General features: G+C 40.1%; 1 protein-coding gene across 1 annotated transcript in view; it reads left to right on the top strand.

Moving 5' to 3' along the window:
* The window catches only part of PJA2 (praja ring finger ubiquitin ligase 2), a 71,361-nt gene extending 56,484 nt beyond the window's left edge, over positions 1–14,877 (top strand). The window contains exons 8-10 of the mRNA XM_055565879.1: positions 8,621–8,735; positions 9,096–9,217; positions 11,771–14,877. Of these exons, the coding sequence (XP_055421854.1) occupies positions 8,621–8,735; positions 9,096–9,217; positions 11,771–11,896 (363 nt within the window). The 3' untranslated portion in view covers positions 11,897–14,877. The remainder of the gene's footprint in view (positions 1–8,620; positions 8,736–9,095; positions 9,218–11,770) is intronic.
* Positions 14,878–17,516: the final 2,639 nt, after the last annotated feature.

Genomic DNA, 17,516 nt, shown 5'->3' with positions numbered 1-17,516 from the left:
ATTTAACCTATTATACCAGTTTGCAGTAAAAATATCTTCAGGAATTTAAATGTAAAAAAAAAAAACTGGTGTAGATTGAGTTAAAGTTGTTTGTGGTATCTATTGATCAAGAACAAACTTACATACAAATTTTATATATAATTACTTAAACATAAAGTAAACTTTCATTAGAAATGCATCTCTTAATGACATGGAGGCTTTTTTTTCCTTCCTGATTGAATGAATTTATTTATAGAGTGAGACATAAGTCAGCATGAACTTTATTTCTGCTTTTCATCTTTATGAATGAAGGTTGAGAAACCTTATTCAGATAAATCAATTGGTAGGGATGGAAGGAGTTTATCATAGCATTGTCACTGAATTCTTCTGAGATATTTGCCAAAATCCCCAAAACTTGTTGAGAGCCTCCTTCAGTTTTTTTTTTGAAAGTGGAAAATTGGAAGTCCTCCACAAAGGTTTGTTATTCAGTCGTTATAGTTCAGTTTGACCCCAGTATTTCAGATTGCCCCTCTGAATGGGAAAGAAGTATGCTTTTATTTATAAAGTGGAAAAAAAGGTGAGTATAAAAAAGGAATGTAGAGTAGGAGAGCCAGCATGATACTGTGATTGGAGGTGCATTGTTAGGCAGATTCCTTTGAAGAAAGATTACATAAGAAAGTTAATGGAAATTTGGTCTTTTAAGACTCTCCATACCCATAAGCCCTGAGGAAAATCCTCACATATTTACAGAGCACTTCATATACACTGGGGTGTAGGCCTTAGAAAGGTGGTAGATGAGATAAACACAGAGACTTTTGAGTTAGAGTGACTCTTTTAGTCAGTGTGACCTTGGATAGTTGACTTAACCTCTTTAAGTTGTAGGTCCTCATCTACAAAATGGGAAAAACAAAGTTTTGCACTTAGCAAAGTACCTGGTATCGTCATAAGCTCTCAGTAAATGGCTGTATTCAAAGATGCCTTCAGATGATCAGCCAGCCAAGTGGTAATCATCTAACATCATGAATTAGTGGTAATCACTAATCTGGAATTAGTAGTCATTCAAAGTCCATAATAAATCATTTGGTATAAGTCTCCATTCTTTAAAAGCTTAATTATTTTATTCTTTAGAAACTAGATTCTGTGCTGACAAAGGATTGTGCTGCTTTAAGGCTGTTTAGGCCATCTAGTTGCGTTTCTGACACTTGGACTAACATTTGAATATATATTGTACTAAGGTGTAGACAGATTTTTATGGATTTTCGTAGCAGTGGCTGTAAAGTGGTCTTTCTTGCACTTGTTGCTTATAAGTGACCCCAGATCATCTTAAATACATGTAACTGCCAAGACAATAAATAATTTTTACATACATTGAAATTTACAGATGAGTTCTTACAGAGTTTACCTTGAGAAGTACATAGGGAATTGAAGGACATTCATGATTGCCGCTGTAGTTACTCATGAGAAAGAAGGGACAAGTAACAGGCTCTTACTTTCCATTTCCCCATCTCTTTATGGGAAAGTTTTAATATAAAGAGAGCTCATCTGTGCTACACATAACCGAAAAGAAGGGATTCTATTTATAGGAAGATCGATTTGGGGAGGTTATTCCAGGTTAACTATGCTTTAATACATGTTTGTGTCACTGGGTTCATTATTCCTTTCTGATGACTGCAGTTTGTAGTGCTAATAAATACCTGAAATTTCAATATATGTAAAAACCACTGTAACAAGGGATTAGAATGAAAAGGGAGTGTTTAGTAACAAAGATCGTTCTACAGAATATAGAAAAAGCACGCACAAGGGGCAGCCACCACCCAGGACCACCTAAGGAAGAGCTGGCACTTTGCTCCGTGGCTGGGATCCACACCTTGGTGCAGATGGCACAGCTGTGGCTCAGTGAATAGCAGAGAAGTCACTGCAGTCCTCGGCTGGCAGAACTTGGGGAAGATCAGCCCTGGAGGGTGATGTCTGACTGGAGCGCTGAGTCTGCGGTGGGGGCTGGGGAGCCTAGTGGCCGCGTGCCCTGCAAGAGCTGGGTGCTAGAGCAGCTGTGTGCACTGCAGGAGCCTGCGGCTGCAGAAGGCTGTTTGTGCCGCGGAAGCTGGGTGGCTTCTCACGAGGATCAGCAGCAAAGTCCTTTCCCTGCCGCTGCATCTCTTCGGCAGTCTCTGTGAACAAAGCTTGACGTCATGATAGCTGTCAGGAGGGAAAATATTTAAATGGCCCAAATCCATTTTCACAGAGCTTATTAAAGAAGTGAATTTAGATGTGAGAAATGATCATTGGTCATTGGAGCAGTCCATATATCTTTGACTGCTTGGATTCTGTATACCCCTTTCAACAAACATTTGGACTCCCATCCAGTACACAAGAGTTATGTTTCTGTCTAACAAGATACAACAGAAGTTTTCACCCTTTCCCCTGATGAGCAGATAAAGAGCCCTAAGAGTCATTGCATTCATTGCTGGCTATGTTAATGACTCCACAGGTTAAGTCAGTCACACCTAATGTTCTTTTACATAAAAATTAAACTGTAAAGTTGACTGCTGTATAAAATAAAAATGGGAAAGATGGAAAAAATGGTTAGACGCAGATAAACATAAACATACACCAAGCAGATGGAGTGCCTGCAGAGCCGCTGGTCCTCGTTTTTGTGTTTGGTCATAGGCTGTAATTGACAGCTGCAGTGTCCTTTTCCCTTATTCTCCCTGTCTTCAGCAGGGATCTGCCTGGTTAGGATTCTTTACTTGGTGGTGGGACCCACGCCTACAGCTCTCAGGAGTCTCGTGTCCTCAGTCATCTTGCCTTTCCTGGCTGCTGTGGTCTTCTGGTAGCTTTACTGTTGGGGATAGAAGTACTAAGAGATGTGGGCCCTGTACGCAGTTATCCTTCTACAGGATGTTCAAGTAGAGGAAAGTGGCTTGTGGATGGTCAGTTGCTCCTGCTGGTAAAGGAGACTCAAGAGTGACATGGGGATTCAAAACAGTTACATCTGAATTCAACCACATATCCTCATTCTGAGTTTTAGAATCCTGTTTCTTAACCAGTTAGTGGTATAATTTTTGAGAAACTTGACAAGACTTAGAATTAACTTAAAATGTATGCTTGATTTTTAGACATGAGAGATTTTTTCCAGGGCTGTCATGGGCACACTCTGGTTCTCATACTGTGCTTCCCTCTGAAAGCTAGTGGGCTCAGGTTGCCCTTTTCCCCTTGTCAGCAGGGGCACTCAGAAGGGTCTGTCACACGCCACAGTCCTTACAGTCACTGTTACTGCCATGAGGTCAGGGGGGGCGGACAGCTGGGTTCCCCACACGTGCTTTGGTTGGCATGTGGTTGCATGCCACCAGATAGTTTAGTTCTGATGCCACTGCAGCCTGTGCCTTGAGAGCATCCCACTCCAGTTGGTAAGGCTCTCAGCACTGAGCTCAAGCAGAAAGATCCCGCCACACCAGTCCCATTCTTCCTTCATGGGATCGCGCCTGATGCCAGTTCTGTGTCAGTCTGGGCTCAGTCACAAGAAAGAAAACAGTAATTTGAGTAGGATAAGAATTACGAACTGCAGTTAGGCTGCATGTGTGCGTACTTGTTTCTGACGCTGTGTGACCCCATGGACTGCAGCCCGCCAGGCTCCTCCGTCCATGCAGTTTCCCAGGCAAGAATAATGGAGTGGGTTGCCCTTCCCTTCTCCAGGGAATCTTCCTGACCCAGGGATCGAACCCACTTCTCCATTGGCTGGCAGATTGTTTACCACTGTGCCACGTGGGAGGCCCGAGTAAAGTGAATTCTGAAGAATATAGGAATAGCAGATTTAAGGGATAGCCTTAGGGCTGAGATGAAGCACTCTACCACTCTGCCTGCAGGGTTAAGATCCAGATGGTGTTGAAAAGGACACAGCCGTGGTTCTTCGACAAGTGTTTGTACAGCTAGGCTGGCAGAACTTGCTGGAGATCTGCCCTCTGGTTTTTGGCAAAAATCTGGCTTTGGAGTGCTGGAGAAGCTGTTCCCAGGGAAGCACTCCTACTATAAAACCACCAAGATGAGTGCCAGGGGAGGCTGCAGGCACCTCCCCTGCAGCTGTGAGGCACTGGGGAGAGTGCGTGTGCTTCAGGAGCCAGGTGCTAGGAAGCCTCTCCCTAGAGGAGCCAGGGCAGAAGCCCTGTGGTGCAGAGGCCGAGGTAGGGGTAGAAACAGGAAGTCTTCTCCCTGCCGGGGGCAAGCCCGCTGGAACTAAGCAGCAGTCCTTTCCCCCCGCCTCTCCAGCACCCTCTATTGCCTGAGCCTACGACGAAGGAGGAACACTTAAAAGGCCTGTTTTCACAGAATGGAAATGAAAGGTGAATTTGGAGCGGAGAGGCAATAATTCTATTTCCAGCACACTGTTTTTCTTTTTGCAATGTCTGTCTGCACATCCAGAGTCAAACTTGGGGTTCAATGTTATTAACTGTGTTTATTAACTTTTACAAAAAACCTTCCTTTGCTTTTTCCTTTTTCAGTCCTGACTGTGGTTTGGCCCTATATGCTGTTGTAAGTCTTCTCAAATTCTTTTTGAAAAGATGGTTGCTGAAGTACCTAGGCTAGGTTATGAGGAGTATACAAAAGACTGTGCTTGCCATCCAAGGCGACGCAGTGTGAACCATCAGGCAGAATCCTGTTTCTGCCTAGAAAGCCCAGTTTATTTTGTATTGTGGTAACAGGCATATAATGTGAAATTTACCATTCTAACCATTTTTAAGTATATAGTTAAGGGGCATTAAGTACATAAACAGTAACCACATCCCTCTTCTCATTCTGTGGCAGCCTTCATTCTCCTGTCTGTCCTATGGATTTTACTACTTTAGCTACCTCGTATCAGGGATACAGTATTTATCCTTCTGTGGTTGACCTGTTTCACCAAGCATCATGCCTTCAGTGCTCACCCTTGCTTTGGCGTGTGTCAGGATCCCCTTATTTTTCAAGGCTCCGTTGTACTCCACTGTTTGTATGTACCACACTGTTGCAGCTCTATTGGGGTATAATGGACACGTAACATTGTGTACGTTTCAGGTGGACCGTAGGGCTTCCCAGGTGGTGCTAGTGGTAGAGTCCCTGGGTCAGGATGGTCCCTGGAGGAGGGCCTGGCAGCCCACTCCAGTATCCTTGCCTGGAGAATCCCATGGACAGAGGAGCCTGGCGGGCTGCAGTCCATGGGGCCACACCGAGTCTGACACGACTGAAGCGAGGTGGCACACAAGCATACAAGGCGTACAGAATGTTGATTTGATACACTTATATATTGTGCAGTGATTATCACAGTCGAGTTGTTAACCTCCGTCAGCTCACATAACTACCGTTTCTGTCTTGTGAGAGCATTTAAGATTTACTCCCTTACCTTATTTCAGGTATATAATGCAATATTGTCACCTATAATCAGTTTGCTACCGTGAATCCCCAGGACTGACTTGTCTTATAACTGGAAGTTTACTGTTTCAGGTCTTAGGTGTAAGTCTTTATTCCGTGTCAGGTTAACTTTCTGTGAGTGGTGTAAGGTGGTTGTTGTTCAGTCACTGAGTCGTGTCTGACCTTTTACAGCCCCATGGACTGTAGTGCACCAGGCTTCCCTGTCTTTTATCATCTCCCACAGCTTGTTCAAACTCATGTCCATTGAGCCGATGATGCCATCCAACCGTCTCATCCTCTGGCGTCCCCTTCTCCCACCTTCAATCTTTCCCAGCATCAGGGTCTTTTCCAGTGAGTCGGCCCTTCACATCAGGGGCCAGAGTACTGGAGCTTCAGCTTCAGCGTCGGTCCTTCCAATGAATATTCAGGGTTGATTTCCCTTAGGATGGACTAGTTTGAGTTCCCTGCAGTCCACAGTACTCTCAAGAGTCTTCTCCAGTACCACAGTTCAGAGGCATCAGTTATTCTTAGGGGTTCAGTTTTATGCATGTGATGATCCATCTGTGTGTGATTTTTCAGTCTTCCCGGTACCATTTATTGAGGAGACTGTCCTTTCCCCCTGAGTATTCCTGGCTCCTTTATCAGGTCTTGTGTTTTCCGGGGTTTGTTTCTGGTTCTTGATTCTGCTCCACTAACATGTGTCTGTATTTATCCCAGCTCCATACTGTTTAATCACTATAGTTTAATAGTATCAGGAAATGTGATGCCTTCAGCTTTGTTCCTTGCTTTGGCTATTCACGATCGAGGTCTTTTGTGGTTCTATACAAATTTTAATGTGTAAAGTTAGGTTGCCTGAATAATTCCTCTTTTTTTTTCAACGTAGACTTTTTTCATTATAAACTTCCCTCTTAGATCTGGTTTTGCTTCATCCTATAAGTTTTGGCATACTGAACATGTGAACAACCCATTGGTTGTTCAGAAGTGTTTTGTTTAATTTCCACATAGTTATGAATTTTCCAGTTTCTTCCTGTTGTTGGTTTTTTATTTCTTGCCATTTTGGTCAGAAACGATAGCTGGTGTGACTTCAGTCTATCAAATTTGTCAAGACTTGTTTTGAGCTAGGATCTAACCTGAAGAATGTCCCGTGTGCATCCAAGAATGTGTGTTCTGCTGCTGTTTTGCCAAATGTTCTGTATCTATCTGTTAGGTCTGTTTTACCTGAAGTAGAGTCCAAGTCCAGTGTTTCCTTTTTGTTTTGTCTGAGTAATGTATCTGTTGCTGAAAGTGAGTTACTGAACTCCCCTGATACTCCCTTATTGTTGTCTAATCTCACTTCAGATCTGTTTTTACTTGCTTACTATGCTTAGGTTCTCTGTTATTTGGTACATATTTTTTATGATTGTTACATCCTCTTGATGAGTTGATTCTTTATATAATAATCATCTTTACCTCTTATTACAGTTTTTGGCTTAAAGTTTCTTTTATCTAATACAAGTATAGCTGCCCCTGCTGTTTGATTTCTCTTGAATAGAGTGTCTTTTTGCATCCCTTCACTTTGAGCCTGTGTGTTTCCTGAAAGCTGAAGTGAGTCTCTTACAGGTAGGATATGGTGAGTTGAGTCGTTGTCTTTTTCTCCTTTTGCCACTGTATCCTTTTGATTGGAGAATGGTAAGAAGTTCCTAATTCTTTCTTACCCATTATTGTCTGGCTGTTTTGTAGTTCCCTTGTTCCTTTCTCCCTCTCCCGTTGTTTTCTTTGTGACTTGATTTTCATTATCTTTTGTGTAGATAATGTAGATGTATTATCTACACAAAAATCTAATGTAGATTTTTGCTTTATGATTTCTGTGAGGTTTACATAAGACATCTTAATAGCTTATTTTTGCTGGTAACAACTTCAGTTGCATGTAAAAAGCTCTACCCTTTTATTCCCCTTTTAGGTTTTTGATGTCCCAGTTTCTCTTTGTATATTGAGTATTCTTTAGCAAGTTATTGTAGTGTCCTTATTTTTAATACTCTTACCCTCTAACCTTAATACTCAGTAAAATGGTTAATATACTGCCATATTACAGTATCAGAGTGTTCTGAATTTGACCATATACTTAACCTTTACTAACCAGTTTGTTCATTCATTCATCAGTAGATATTTGGTTTATTTCTACCTTTTAGGTCTTGTGAATATAGGTCCTGTCTGCAGTTGTAATTTAATTGTAATCAAAAGGGCTAATCAAGCCACAAAAGTATGAGGCTGACTCCTGCTAGATGGTCGTATGATCTGCTGGTCTTCCTGTCATTCTTAGAATAGTGACTTTTCCCAGACATTTGAGTCCCTAAATAAAGTTCAGAGCCCAGGTAACTGGGAGTTCGGGCATATCTCGCTGAGGTTACAGATGTAGGCCACGAGCACCACAGTGAAGTGAGTCACATGAACGTCAGGTCTCTCAGTGCGTATAAGGCTGTGTTTATGGTATCCTGTATTACGTGTATGGTAGCAGCATGGCTAAAGAAGTGCACGCACCTGAATGTGAGAGTGCTTCATTGCTGGGAGCACTGACCACTGTCTTACCTTCAGTGAGTCACAGCAACGGCAGAGTTCACTGATCCCAGATCATCAGAACAAAGGTGATGATGATAGAAAGTTTGAAATGTGAGAATTACTAAAATGTGACACAGAGACATGAAATGAGAAATGCTGTTGGAAAAAGGGGCACTGATAGATTTGTTTGAGGCAGGGCTGCCAGAAATCTTTGGTTCGTAAAAAATGCCGTGTCTGCCAGGTACGGTAAAACGAGCTGTGCCAGTGCTGGTGAACTGGTAACGTGGGTGCACGGACTCGATGCCAGGGGTCGATGCTGCCATTCAGGGGCGCAGTATTGGCTTCCCTGCCTTGAACATCGTGTAACCTTGGCCATATTTTACTTTCACAAGTTGAACCTGTGCAAAATATTACTTTCTTTCATGTGATTGATCTCACGCAGAAACTCACAAGTTAGAAGAGAACCACTGTTTTGAAAATATAAGTACGATAGTCAAGTAAATGGTTATTGAGACAAAATAGATTTTTGTTGTACTTGTGAGAAGTAGGTTTGTTTGGTTTTTTCCCTGTGTTTATGATATTTTTGGTTCAGTGCAGAATCAAAGCAAAAGAAACCAACAGGAAGAGGGGTAATGTTGGATGTGATTTTAGATGACACCTTTAAACATGGCTCTCATTGCTGCTTAAAAAGCGTATCTAACAAAGTGTTGTGACTTTCCATTTTCAGACTGCCCTGGCACACTTAGAGTCTCTTGCAGTTGATGTTGAAGTGGCCAATCCACCAGCCAGTAAGGAGAGCATTGATGGTCTTCCAGAGACCCTTGTTCTTGAGGATCACACTGGTAAGAGCAAAGTTTATCTCTAATAAACGTGTCAGACGACACGTTGCATATTCAAGTATGTTACCAGTGCACATAGAAGATAAAAATATGGTCAGACATTTTCATTAGATTTTCTGTGAAACTTAGAAATTTTTCAAGTGATAGGTTGGGACACATGTTCTCCAGTCAACTTTTCTACAAAAGCAGTTTTTATTAAATTCCAAATTGTCATGCATTAAGCAGAAATACATTTGCCAATTAACTGATCAAATGCTGGTTCTTTCATCTTCTGTAGTTATCATTTATGAGTTCCTGTGTTGGATTTCAGTTTTGTTAAAATTGAACCTTGTGGGATTGATGAGTCACATGCTTTGATTGCAGCTATTGGGCAGGAGCAGTGCTGTCCGATCTGCTGCAGTGAGTATATTAAGGATGACATAGCAACAGAGTTACCCTGTCACCATTTCTTTCACAAACCTTGTGTCTCAATTTGGCTACAAAAGGTGAGTTGCAGGTTTACTTTTTTAGAATTAATATTTTAATGGTTTCTTCTACAAGTTAATGATGATAATAGTGTTTTTTAAGCCTGTTATACTTAGCTACGTACTCAAAATATTTTTTAATTTAGTGTTTAAAATTGGTTACCCTTTAATGATTACAGATTAATGGTAATATCAAGCTATTTTACCTTACTAAAGTGTGAGTCCCTTAGTCGTATTCATCTCTCTGTAACCTCATGGACTGTAGCCTGCCAGGCTCCTCTATCCGTAGGATTTCCCAGGCAAGAATACTGGAGTGGGTTGCCATTTCCTTCTCCAGGGGATCTTCCTGACCCAGGGATTGAACCTGGTTCTCCTGCACTGCAGGCACATTCTTTACTATCTGAGCCATCAGGGAATCCCTTTAACTCACTAACATTTTCTAAAAAACAATGTAAGAAAATGATGTTAGGATAAAACTAGTTATATCTTTGATTGTATCTCTGAAATCTGTTGTTTTCAAAAATATCTTAAGCCAGGAAGTCTTTGGGACTACTCAGAGTACTGTAACATTGTACAGATATTCTGCTAACATGAGATGGTATCTCTAAAAATGAGGGTAAACAAGGTCTTACTGTGCAGCACAGGCAGCTGTAGTCAGTCAATATCCCGTGATAAACCCTAACGGAAAGGAATATGAGAAAGAACACACAGATAGCTGAATCACTTCGCCATATAGTAGAAATTAACACAACATTCTGAATCAACTGCACTTCAATAAAATATTTAAAAGGTAAAGTAAAAATGGTTTGATAAATATTTAATAACCTACCAAGTACCTCTGATGCAATTTTTATATACTGTTTTTTAATGTTTACCCAATAATTTTTAAGTATATTTGAATTACTTTAAAAAGTATTCTTTAAATCTCAATGAACTCTATTCTTGCATAAGGGATATTTACATGCAGTTCAGTAGAAGCTCCCAGATTGCTCTCCCAGCTTGATTTCTTACGGATACGGCTCTCTGTCTCTTCCATGACCGTTTCCTTTGATCTCCTCTCTCTCACTTCCACCCTCTCCGTCCTCCCTTTTCTTTCCTTTCTTTTGTTTTGTTCTTGCTCCCCTTCTACTGCCACTTCATCTCTGTCAAAATTCTAGTTAATATCTGTCAGATCCAGTGCAGAAGTGTTCATTATGCCTTTATAATATCTAAAGTTTCTGTCTAGGCTTTCAAGGCCTTCTGGGATCTAGTCTGTCCTTCAGATTTACTCCTCTATACCTTTACTCATGCCTAGCCTGGTGTGATCATGCCCTCACTGTAAAAATAGAGGTTCTAGGGAGGTCCAGCTTCCATTCCACCTTTTTTATTCTTAGCACCCTCTTTCTTTAAACGCCCACAATAGTATCAGAGCCTCAAGAAGGGTCTCGTGTTCTCTGTGCCTGCCGTGTGTCACTCCTGGATGGGACATGTGCGTTTCCCCACTTCATCCTGATAACAACTCGGGGGCATATTGGTGTCCTTACTCTCATTTCCTGGTAGTTGTCACTCATGCAAGGTTCCACGGCTGCAATGTGCTTGGCTGAGACTGGACTCCTATTTGACTCTCAGATGTTGCTCTTTGGCTCCATCTCTATGGCAAGTGCACAGTACCTGTTTGCTGAATTAAGTTCTTGAATTGTAAATATTGCTTATGTTGTACAGTCTTGAATTGTCAATGATTTTGCCTTAACCCAAGGTCATAGTTTCTTTAGTCTCTCTCCTGTCAGGAAGCAGCATAGTGTGAAGCCTTGCCTCTGGGGAGAAGGTTCCCAAGATACATATCTTTGTCACCTTCAACAGCATGATTTCTTGAACCTGTTTTCTATCGGGGAGATCTCTGGGAAAAAGACGATTTGTGAGGGGATTATCTATTGCCAGATGGTAGTCTCTGTAATCTGCCATTGGTCCTAAAATCATGCACTCCCAGTCTAACTGCTTTCCCTGTTCCACCTTCCCTCATTGATTTGTTTTATTATTCAGAAGGCACCTAACTCTTCTTAACTTTCTGAAAAGGAAGTATATGGCTTTATAAAGAAGGGCTGCAGTCCATCTGCTTTGACGTATCTGTACCACACTAGAGTGAGGTTTTACTATATATGTGGAAGATCCTAGGGGGGTGATTTGATGTAATAAATACGTGAATTAAGTAGGTCTCTGGTTTCTCATAGAGTCATAATAATTCACTTCAGGGGAGGACGTGCCCTGCGACTCCTAGCTCGCCCTTGTAGCCCCAGTGCTCAGTGGAGAGGACGGTAGATGCTCAGTGATACTCACTAAAGGAAAGATGAGTGACCTATAACATACAGAACTGATGAGGAGACCTTGTTCCCTCAAAGAAATCACGAGTCTGATTGGGATGAGGGGAAATGGCCTCAGAATTCTGCTTCTCTGATTTGTGGGTTGACGTTCATTTGTTGTTACAGTATTTGGCTTTTTTAGGATAATGCTACTGTTCTGATACGTCATAGCAATTCAGACCTTTCCGTTTATTGGCTGCGAACTTGCTCTTCTCTCCCTCCGCTTTTCTCCCTCCAGTCCGGGACCTGCCCCGTGTGCCGCCGTCACTTCCCGCCCGCTGTGATGGAGACGCCCGCAGCTGCTTCCGCTGAGCCTGATCGTGACGCGCCCCCTGCAGGTGGCCGTGCTGCGGAGGCCCCCTAAGCCTTCCCACTCGCGCGAGATCAGTTTATCAAAGTAAATCTGCAGATTCCTTCTTGATCCGATGTGCAAATAATTATATATAAATATATTAAAAATGCTATATATAGTCTATGCCATAGTTTAGAAAGAGAATATTAACCTTTCTAAACTTAAGTTTAGGTTTGCAGAAAGTACTAAACGTTTTCAAGCTGAATGTTGAAGTAGTGCATCCATTTTCTTTAGTTTAACATGTTATTAATTGTAAAGTCAAGCTTATCAGTTAATTCTCTCCAGAAGAAATAATCATCTGTGTGGCACACGTTGTTGATTTTGTCTGGAGTACTGCCACTAAGTGATTATAATTAAGCTTTCCTATTTGCATCAAATGTGAAGATTGCGATTACGACAGTAGTAAAATTGGGTTTCGTTGGAAATAAAAAGGAATTATAAAGCATGCTTTTTCTTTGGTCCCTTTGCTTCATCAAAACCTCTTGGTTGGTAATACTGAGTGGTTTTGTAAGAAGGTATATATTCTTTCAAATTAAGACTTTTTAGAATGCCAAACAAAACTTCTAGCTAGAGTATCACAAAATGTTTATATCTTAATTGTAGTCTCCTTGAAATGGTTAGGTAGAAAATTATTATATTTGAACTGGCGGATGTGTGTAAAGTAAAGTTAGTAAAGAAAAGTACTGATCTCCTGTGGTCGGTGCTTGGTGCAGTGAGACTACTTAGATGGCCTTACGAGATCCTTCTGTTTGTCTAAAGTTACACTTGAAGGTCCAGAACACTCATGGCACATTTGTGTAATAAATACTGGATAGAGTTAAAGGTGATTTTCACTCTGTAATATTTTGGAAAGTCTGAAAAAAAAAGTATGAAGGGTTTTAAAACACTCATTCTGTTGTATCCCAAAGGAAAATCTGAATCCTTAAAAAAACTAGAAAGTTAATTGTACTATCTTGTATAAAGCATCAAATTGATGGAGTACAGGACAGATTTGACCACACCTTTTTACAACATATCTAAACCTTCCTGTGTTACAATTTATTATTTTAAAGTATTGCTGGACAGAGATTATTCATATTACATTATCAGCCTTTGTTTATCTGCACTAATATATTTTGGTAAAACTATTCACCCAGAATTAAAATAGTGTCAAATGAAGCTGTAGATGAAAAAGGAATAGATTGTATGATTCCCTAGTAACTGTGTGAACAGAACTGAACAGGTAACACAGCTCTGGTGTTAATTTCCTTACCATAAAAGGAAAGATGCTGACCTCAAATTTAACCTCTGAAAGAGACCTGTTCACAAGATTTTACACAAGAGAGGAAATCAGCTTTCCTCACATTTTTTTTTTTTTAATGGGAAACCTGACCACAGAGTCATCTCTGTAATTATGAAACCAAACTAAGACTGCACAGCTTTCTGTTTAGGTCGTCCCACCCAGTAGGCAAGTATATATCAACGTGGACATGATATTTAACTTAGGGATGCTTTAGATACCAAGACCGGAGAATGGTGATGGGTCTTAGAATGCCACATTTGAGCAAGTAAAATAGTAAAGCACATAGTGAGTGTACATCCATCAAAGTAGTACATTGATAATTTAGTTTGGACACTAAAACAGGAATGTTTATATGGCTTCCCAAATGCAAAGTTTGCGTTTTATTTGTGTAATTTCTCTGAGTATTTATATTCCATTTCTTTTCTCCATTCTTAAATGAATTTTCACTGTTGGCACATTTGAGGCTTAAATATAAGGAACACAAAACTTGCATTCTAATTTTTGCATATATTGTAAATGTGTCTGGTATTTACAGCAAAATACTGTGTATCCTTTTATGGGTAAAACAAAACTGAACATTGCATGCATGTAATGTGGTGACTTTGTAATTTAGAGGTTCTTCGGGGCATCTGTGACTTTGGAAATGCTTACATTCAGCCTTAATGTTGCATTAGGTAGCATGTTTTCCTTCTGATGTATATAGTCACTGTTGTATAAACTAATCTTTGCTTGTTTTCTACTCCGTGATCTTTCCATACCATATTTCATTGATAATCAGTTAGTGTCAGGGGTCAAATCAGATTAAGGTTAATTCTCATGTGTATATTGTGGAAATTTGTGGTTAGTGTGATTTTTGTTGTTGTTGTTTGTTTCCTTTAAGTAATAATGATCAGTTGTGACACTTACTGGTTAAACTGACGTTGTTACAGGTTTTCTCTGTAATAAGCCACACATTATATTTAGGCAGTATAATGGGACCTTGGTTTTCTTCTAGATAGCAGCTGTCAGAAAGAAAATATTTCTTCTTTGCCTATTAAGATTTAGCTATTATCTGCCAGTTGTTAAGAGGTTTTGGTTCCAAATTCAACCAGCAGTGTTGAGAGCTGAACTTAGGATAGCTGTTGTACTTTTTGCTTTCCATCTGTTTCCGCCCTTCATTCTTGGCTCCCTACTATCTATAAACATCTGCTGTGAAGGAGAAAAGTTCAGTAAGAGTTGGCTTAAAAATTCTGTAAGAAAGAAAATTGAGGTTTTAGAATTGTCATTGTAATAAGCTGATATAATCTGAGGCTGACAAGGCAACTAAATTTTAAAAATTTAGAATAAGTAAAGAATATATGATGGTAAATTAGAAGTATTAGTATTAATTAAAATATTGTTTCTCTTATTTCTCTATGTTAAGTGACGTGACCTAATAATTTTATTATTTTTTAAACGTTTTCTTCTTTCTTGTAATATGAATGCTGATATTTAAAGGTAAATCTATGTGGTTTTCTTTTGTGTTTCTTGTTTATCTCTAAGCTAACTAAGTCTTTAAGATTATTTGTGATCTGGATTTATATATAAGCTGTTAAATATATGTGAACTGTTAAAATGGAATGCAAGCTTTTCAAAAGCCCAGGTCTAAATGTAATGATTGGTTTATTGTTCTACAACCCCAGACCATCATTTTTCGTGTAAATCATAAACAATAAACAGGATATACTCAGTGGTCATTTCTAATATTTAATCGTGTAGTCATATCACTTCTATAACGTAACCTCCTCGAGGATTTAGTGTTAATAGCAAAGAACACAGGTCTTAACAGGAAGTCTGGAATAGGCGCCTGAGCACGTGATTTTATAGTCCTTCTGCTGTGATCCAAGAAGGAAGAGGCTAAAAGAGAACTCGGCTGTACGGAAGTGGTTGGTGGCCTTGCAGAGGGCGAGCCGTTCTGCGCGCTCACAAGGGCTGGATTTCAGCATCACAGGAGTGTCGCCCACATGCGCCTACAGGTAGCACGTGTGAAGCTAGGCAGAAAGGTCTTGTTCCTTCTATGTGGCCGCCTCTTCATGTCTCCCCTCAGGCTTCATACTTTTCTCAGATTTTGCATGATACCTATTCTGGACCAGCTGGCATTGACTATTTCAGTCTCTCATGTATAATGCATTGCTTAGAACTAGACACAGTTCTGTGGTCTGACTAAAGCAGGATCCAGAAGCATTATTGCCATCATCAAGGTGATTCTCATATGACCATTACAACTAGTATATGTTGACATTATTATTATCATTACCATCATTTTTAGGCACATGTATCACATTATTGTCTTTTGCTAAACCTCAAGGTATTGCTAGTAAGCCAGGCTGGTTCCTAATAATTCCTTACACAATTTCCCATTAACCTAATTGAAGGACTACATTCATCCTTACTAAAATTATCTTGTAAAGGTCTGTATGAACTCCTGATTCTTCTCCCAGCCTGTGTCAGTCCCAATTTTGATGAAGCATGCCTTTGGTGTTTAGAGGCTTTCTCCAGGTTACTGATAAATACTGGACAAATCACGGTGAAATACAGGCCCTCCTGAGAACGCCACTGTAGACAGCCTCTAGATTACCTTGGCCCACCAGTCAGTGCTTTGGGTACAGTTGTTGAAGCAACTGCTAGTCACTTAGATGCCTACGTTTCCTGAAAGGACTCTGGAAGAATAAGAAATATTGTCCTGTTTGGTTGACAAGCACTATGGAAGTAGCCTAATCTTGCTAGTAAATTAAATCAGGAAAGCAAATGAAGTTACCTGGAAATGCTTCACTCTTAGTGAAAGCATGCTACCTCCTTTCTAACTGCTCACATGCCATCTGTTAACCTTCTCTAGAAATTTGGTAAGTGACCAGTGTCAACCTAATTTTTTTTAATTTTTGGAATCTACCTTTTTTCTTTCAAAAATTAATGATACTTGAATTAACGTGACCTTAACAAGTCACTTAATCACTCTGCTTCTGTTTTCTCTATAAAGCAAGGACTCTGAATTAAAGGTTCAGTACTACTGTTTGTGCATGGGTAAAAGTTTGAAAAAAATGTTCTTTGTTGATGTGCAGAGGGAGGGGGGAGTACAGTTGCTTTCTATCATTGATTGATGTTAGCACTGCCTTTTAGGATTGATGAACATTTTAGCTAAAAATCTTAAAAGCATCTTAATCACTTCTTAGGAGCTGAAAGAGTTTGACATGGGAACTTTATTAAATCAAAAGAAAGAAAATTAATGTCAGTTTTACTAAAAGGCTACATGCCTAGATCTGGGGTCGCAAAGAGTTGGACATGACTGAGCGGCTGAACTGAACTGAACATGCCTGGATATGGCAATTTATTCCATTTTCTTTTTAATTTATGACCATATGCAGTTCTTTAGTGAATATTGGAGGAGGTCTAATGCAGGGAAAAATACTGCATTTTAGCCCTTCACTGTCAGAGACATTCAGTAAGCCACAATGATTTCTTTTTCTTTGATTATAAAACAATTCTTCAGATTAATTGAGAAAAGTGCATTTTTACATTCTAAGAATAGTTCCAATTTATGAAGTATTAAATATTAGACATTGTTTTAGGCTCTCTGTTTTAGCTAATCTTCATAATGAGTCTGCAGAGTAGTTTATGTTGTCACAACTTTCACAAATGAAAAAATTGAGTCCTGGTTCCAAAGCAGAAACCCCAGGGTTCTGGGTGGTTCACGCCACCTTTCTGGGTAGGAACAGTGTGATCGGTGTGAGTATTTAACCAGGTTGTTTGAAATGATGTCTGAGTTTTCAAAATGGGGAAGGAGGCCTGTTTAAAATTCTGGAAAATACTTGGTTAGTTTTTCCTTTTCATATTACTTTGCTAAATTGTTACAGAGAGACATGTTTGCCTTAAGTAAGGTGCTGCTGACCAAAGTCGTAATGTCCTAGTTAGTGAAGTTTCTTAGTCACGGTTAAAATCTATGAGAACTTCCTCCCTTTGCCTAATTTGGAGGAATCCTTAAGTTGTCCTGTGGAGGCTGTCTCTAGCCCACGAGGTATGTAGCATCTTCTTGTCTCTTCAACCAGTGAAACCTCACTGGTGCAGACATCTGCGTATAAGTGACAAGCCCTGCTCTTTCCAGGCCTCTGGAGTCCTTGCCTCAGAAGCCGTGGGCATTTATTTGCCCCCACATTTGCAGTCAGTAGGAACAAACATATGACACAGGGTTTCCTTCTGATTTTAGTCCTAAAGTGATATTTTAAATTCTTTCCAGGTATTTAATCTGTGCCCTAGTTCTCCTATTTTATTCCCGTTTTCTTGTTAAAAGACCTCAGAGGTTACACCTGTTATAAGGAGCCTCCCAACGTACCATCG

Source organism: Bubalus kerabau, chromosome 1 (genome assembly GCF_029407905.1).
Source record: "Bubalus kerabau isolate K-KA32 ecotype Philippines breed swamp buffalo chromosome 1, PCC_UOA_SB_1v2, whole genome shotgun sequence".
NCBI classification, from domain to species: domain Eukaryota; kingdom Metazoa; phylum Chordata; class Mammalia; order Artiodactyla; family Bovidae; genus Bubalus; species Bubalus kerabau.
This window is presented reverse-complemented; position numbering and strand designations above follow the sequence as displayed.